The sequence below is a fragment of the Citrus sinensis genome, chromosome 5 (genome assembly GCF_022201045.2).
Source record: "Citrus sinensis cultivar Valencia sweet orange chromosome 5, DVS_A1.0, whole genome shotgun sequence".
Classification (NCBI taxonomy): Eukaryota; Viridiplantae; Streptophyta; class Magnoliopsida; order Sapindales; family Rutaceae; genus Citrus; species Citrus sinensis.
In genome coordinates, this window is record NC_068560.1 from 1,818,022 (window position 1) to 1,823,324 (window position 5,303).

The 5,303-nt window shown below is 40.5% G+C and overlaps 1 protein-coding gene across 1 annotated transcript; it reads right to left on the reverse strand.

Moving 5' to 3' along the window:
• Positions 1-210: 210 nt before the first annotated feature.
• On the reverse strand, positions 211-4,912 carry LOC127902565 (putative disease resistance RPP13-like protein 1). Its single transcript, XM_052442029.1, has one exon. The coding sequence runs from the start codon at positions 4,778-4,780 to the stop codon at positions 323-325; it is 4,458 nt and encodes a 1,485-aa protein (XP_052297989.1). The 5' UTR covers positions 4,781-4,912; the 3' UTR covers positions 211-322.
• Positions 4,913-5,303: the final 391 nt, after the last annotated feature.

Consider the following 5,303-nt stretch of genomic DNA (forward strand, 5'->3'; position numbering starts at 1 on the left):
ACAATTTTTGCCAAAGTCAAATGAAGAGAAATATTATATATATGTAAACATAAATGAAGTTTCAACAGCTGAGAATGAGATAGGCAAAAGAAATTAATTCATTAATTAATTAATAGAGTCCTCCTCTGCTAAATAATGCGAGCCCATTTGTTCGACTTACTATTTTTATTTTTGTTTCAAAAACCCATTAATCACCGACACCGAACCATATTAATTAAAAATAGTTTTCAACTAATATTTGAAAATTACATACACAAACATTTAAAAAAAATACTAATAATAAAATATTTCAGTCGTCCACTGTTCAATCATCGAAAATCCATTAGTCATCTATTTGAACATAAGGTACATGGGTTAACAAGTCCCAATATTGTCCTCCATCCTCTCTGCACTTCTCTTCTATCAACGGACAGCTCCAGATCTCTAATTGCAAAAGTGAGGAAGGCAGGCCCTTCTCCGGAAAGTATTTGAGCTTGGGACACCAACGAAGATCCAATTCAGTGAGGTTTTGAAGATCAACAATTGAAGAAGATAGGCGTTCAAGATTTGGAAATTTGGAAATCACCAGAGATGTTAGAGAGGCAGGAAGAGGAAGCGCGGTCCCTAATCTTTTGTCCTCTAGTGGAAATGACACCATGGCGTCATCACATCCTTCGATTGTGAGTTTTCGCAGAGAGGAGAATCTGTGAAATCCCCGGCCCCGCTCAATCATTGACTTCCAAATCTCCATATTACCCCGAATATGAAGTGAATGAAGGTTGGTGGGAAGGCCATCTTCTTCAAGGCTTGGAAGCTCACCTCCTCTTCCTATTGTTAATTCTTGAAGAGAGCTCAGATTGTGCAATCCCTTGGGTAAGGCCTCTAGTCTCTTACAATCAAGTATCGTCAGCCTCGTGAGTTTCGCACAAGGCAATCCCCCTTCGGGAAAGGACACCAGATTTCCACAATTCCATATCTTAATCCCTTGAAGCTGACGGAGATTATGTAAACCACTCGGTAAAATTTTGAGATTTTCACAATAAGAAATGTTGATTTCTTCAAGAGATGTGTTGTTGTCCAACCTTTCTGCTATTGACTCCAGCTTTGAACAAAACCAAACCGAAAGGGACTTAAGAGACGGAGGTAGATTGCCAACTTCAAGGGACTCAAGCGTGGCAGGTAACTCGTTTTTTGAAAATATACATGTCAGAGAGTGACAACAGTAAATTGTTAAGTCCTCAAGAAGAGATGAGGCATACCTTCTGCTGCTGCTGCTGCTGCTGCTGCTGCTGCTGCTGCTGTTGCTATTGCTACACCGGATGTCCTCTTCCACTGTCAAAGTCCTCATATTATCGCAATTGTGAATCACCAACTGCTTAAGGCTCAGTGGTAGCTGGGCTTCAGCAATATATGTCAACGAACAACAATGCTTAATACTCAAGATCTCGAGAGATGAATTGGTGTCGCACATCCATGCCTCTGGTAATGATTTCAGTGCATCACAACTGCTAATCCTAATTTTCCTCAACTTGGAAGGCAGAGCAACCTCAGGAAAGGAAACAAGGGAACTGCACTTGTAGATTTCTATATCTCTCAAGGAATTGAGGCCGAGCGATGATTGTGGCAGCTTGACAAGGCCTTCGCAAGATCTCAGTCCTAGATATTCGAGTCTGCATGACAACTCACAGAGCTGCTGTTGTTGGTCTTTCTCTTCCTCCGCCACCAAGGATTGAAGTTTGGGACAGCTGTCAATCGTCAGTCTTTTGAGAGAGCAAATGTCTTGCAGTAATCCGTTATGACTCTTCCATATATATGTTTCATTTTTAATATTTTTTATTTCCAATTCTTCCAGTTTTGGTATTCGCGGCTTCAATGGCCCTGCGAGGAACACTTGATTTGATGTATCTCTACAAACCACTGAATTCTGTGAGCCGAGATGATCAGTTGCACTTCTCCACACAACCTTTTTACATCCATCAATCTCTAATTTGCAAAGAGCTGGAAGACTCGTAATTGAAACTAACAATTCTTTGCATTCTTGAATAACAAGCATCTGCAATGCAGGAAGGTGCTCTGGAAATGTTCCTTGCAGTTTAGAACATCTTAAAATGTCAAGCTCTCTCAATTTAGGAAACCGTTCAACTCCCTCACTGGATCCATGAGGAATCCAGTCTTCCCATTCTTGCATGACTTCAAAACGAAGAGTCTCCAAGCATGGAAATGGAATTGGAGAGTCATCCCCATAGAACTCTGAACCCAATCTCTTTACTCTACTCATTCCACGCACTGTAAGATGCTTTAGAGAGGGCAGTTGCCCGACAGACGGCGGGACAGTACACATGCCGCAATCTTCAAATTTAAGTGTTACTAAATTTGAGAATGAGGAATCTCCTAACCATGTTGGAAATTTTGTACCTCCATAGCCACAGATACCAAATTGTTCCAGATTTTTATGGGGTTTGAGCATGTCAAGCACACCCATTTCAGTTTCTGCCTCCCTTGAAGATGAACCATCGGTACTGCATGTCCATCGAAGCAATAATTCTCTAAGATTCTCCTTTACATCCAATTGAGTCTCCTTCGCATTACCAACGTCTTTTACATTCTCCAATTTTGAAATTTCAAGTGTCCCACGAAGATGCATCAACAACTTCAGCTCTGGTAACCTCAAACCGCTGTCTTTTCCCACAACAAAATTAGACAGTGTCTGAAGACAAGTCAACTTACCAATTCCTACTGGCATTTCCTCCAATGAATATGTATTTGAATTATTGAGATGATGCAATTTGGTGAGGTTTCCCATGTCTGCACACAACTTCTCCAGCCGATCACAATCTTCCAACAGAAGGGTGTGCAAATTGTAAAGCTTGTTGACTGATTCAGGCAGAGTTTTAATCTCAGTTCCAGACAGGTTAAGGTGCCTTAAATACCTCAAATCACCAACTGAATCCGGCAGCTCGGAGATGCGATATCCACGCAGAGAGAAGACCCTCAATCGTTGGAGTTTGAACAACTTAGGAAGAATGCTAAGAGCCAAGTATCCATGCAACCTATTCGACAACATTACTGGTAAAAAAGTTCGCAAATGTTGGATATCATACAATTTCTCAAACCTTTGAACTCCATCATAATCTCCACGAATGTATGATAGATGACGAAGATTTCTAGAAAAACATTGTTGCTTGTTAACCTCCGAGGTATACTCTAGTGTGAAGTATGTCTCCCCTGCAGCCCAACGGGCAAGGTCGTTGATAAGATCGTGCATAACAAATCGTGATGCATCGGTGGCCGATTGCTGGAAAAAAGATCTTGAACATAGCTCCTTAAAGAAATCACGACCTAAATCTTCACTAGGATTCTCACCTTCTTTGTGATCCAAAAAACCGGAGGCACACCATAATAAAATTATCTCCTCCTCTTCAAATTCATAATCCTTTGGTAATAATGAGCAGTATGCAAAGCATTGTTTCAAAGCTGGAGAAAGATAATAATAGCTCACCGCAAGGGCTGGTATAATGCGGCATCTCTCTTCTGGTAATTCCCATATCTTGGTACTGAGCACACGTTCCCACTCACGTCTGTCATGCTCTCCACGTAAAAGTCCTCCAAGTGTTTGTACTGCCAAGGGCAAGCCATCGCATTTGGTCACTATCTTCTTGCCGATTTCCTCCAGTGACATATGTGAACTGAAATCTCGCGTCCCCAAAGAATGTTGAGCGAATATAGCTAGACAATCATTATCTGACAACGTTTTTAATTGATAAGCTGGAAGAGTCCCCATGATTTTTGCAACCTCATGATTGCGAGTAGTGACAATAATCTTACTTCCCTGTGCACTTGCTCCAAGCGGACGGCTGAAGTCAACCCAATCATCGTAATTCCGGTTCCACACATCATCTAAAACAAGCAAAAATTTCTTTCTAGATAGTTGCTTATTCAGTTCCTCTTGAAGCTTATTCAAGTTGAGATAATCCACATTCTGGTGAGTCACGATGGATGTCAAGATTGTTTTTGTTAGACTGATAACATCGAAATCATCTGAGACACAAGCCCATGCCTTGAGATCGAAATGATTCTGCACTCGATCATCATTATAGGCAAGCCGAGCAAGAGTAGTTTTGCCCAGCCCACCAAAACCTACAATAGGTATAACAGAGAATCCACCATCATTTCTCAAATCATCCCTCAGCAACAATTCAACAATTTCCTTCTTTTCTGTTTCCCTGCCAAAGACTTTTGCTTCAGCCACTACAGAGGTTGTCTCTAGCCTTTGACTGGCTTTTTTGGACCCTCCAGCTGAACCTTCTTTCAAATCTAGCGAGTCTTTCTGCGTCACAATTTCTTGAAATCTGCCGTTGATCTCTTTGATTTTGGACATCAAGCCATAATCGAACTGAATCGATTGTGGAGTACAAGTGGTGCAGCAAGTAAGAATGAGCTTCCGAAACTTACTTGTTCTTGTACGACTGCTACTGGGTTGATCCTGAGCCGCAGCTGGATCTCCATTTCCAAGCAGCAACTTCCTCCTGAAAGCCTCAGTTTGAAACTCATCCAACAAGTCTTCAACATCATAAGCCAAGTTCTGAAGCTTGCCAAGCCACTTCTTCACAAACTGATTAGTCGTCTTCTTCTCCTCAGCATCATCAAGCACCGCCTTGATCATCTCCAACATATTCGCCCACTTCATCAGATCGGCCTTGATTTGCTCTTGGCGTGCAAAAAACAGAATCCCCTCTGAAGCTAACTTATTGACCAGCAAATCAACGGACGCCGTAAGGATTGCCTCTCCGATGATTGACATTTTTTTTCTTTTTTTCCTTTTTCTTTTTTGTTTTGCAAAGAAAGAAACAGAATTTTGAGTTTTGAAAAGCAAAATGAGAAAATTGAACAGTAAGTGTGTAGGGTCAAGCAAAATACGCGTACCAAGTCTTCCGCTTGTTGTTTAAAAATAAAAATAGAGCCCACCACCCATTAATAATTTAGCAATTCACCAATCACCAGTCACCACCACTCGTTACCAGATTCAATAAATATAAAATCGCACGTCGATATTTGTGGGGTCAAGCAACATTAATCCAGTGTCCGGGTAAATGCTGAATAAAGAGGAAAACGGAATGTATCTACTACGAACCTTCGCTTTACAAGTCTTCAAAGTCATAAACTATCAAAACGTTTCTCTTTCTGTCTTCAAAGTCCTACAATTTTTTTATAATCACACAATGATAATTTCAATTATCATGTTATATTAATATCGTGTTAAAATAAATTATAATAAAATTTTAGCCGAATATAATAAATTCGACTTATTTACTAAATATATATAT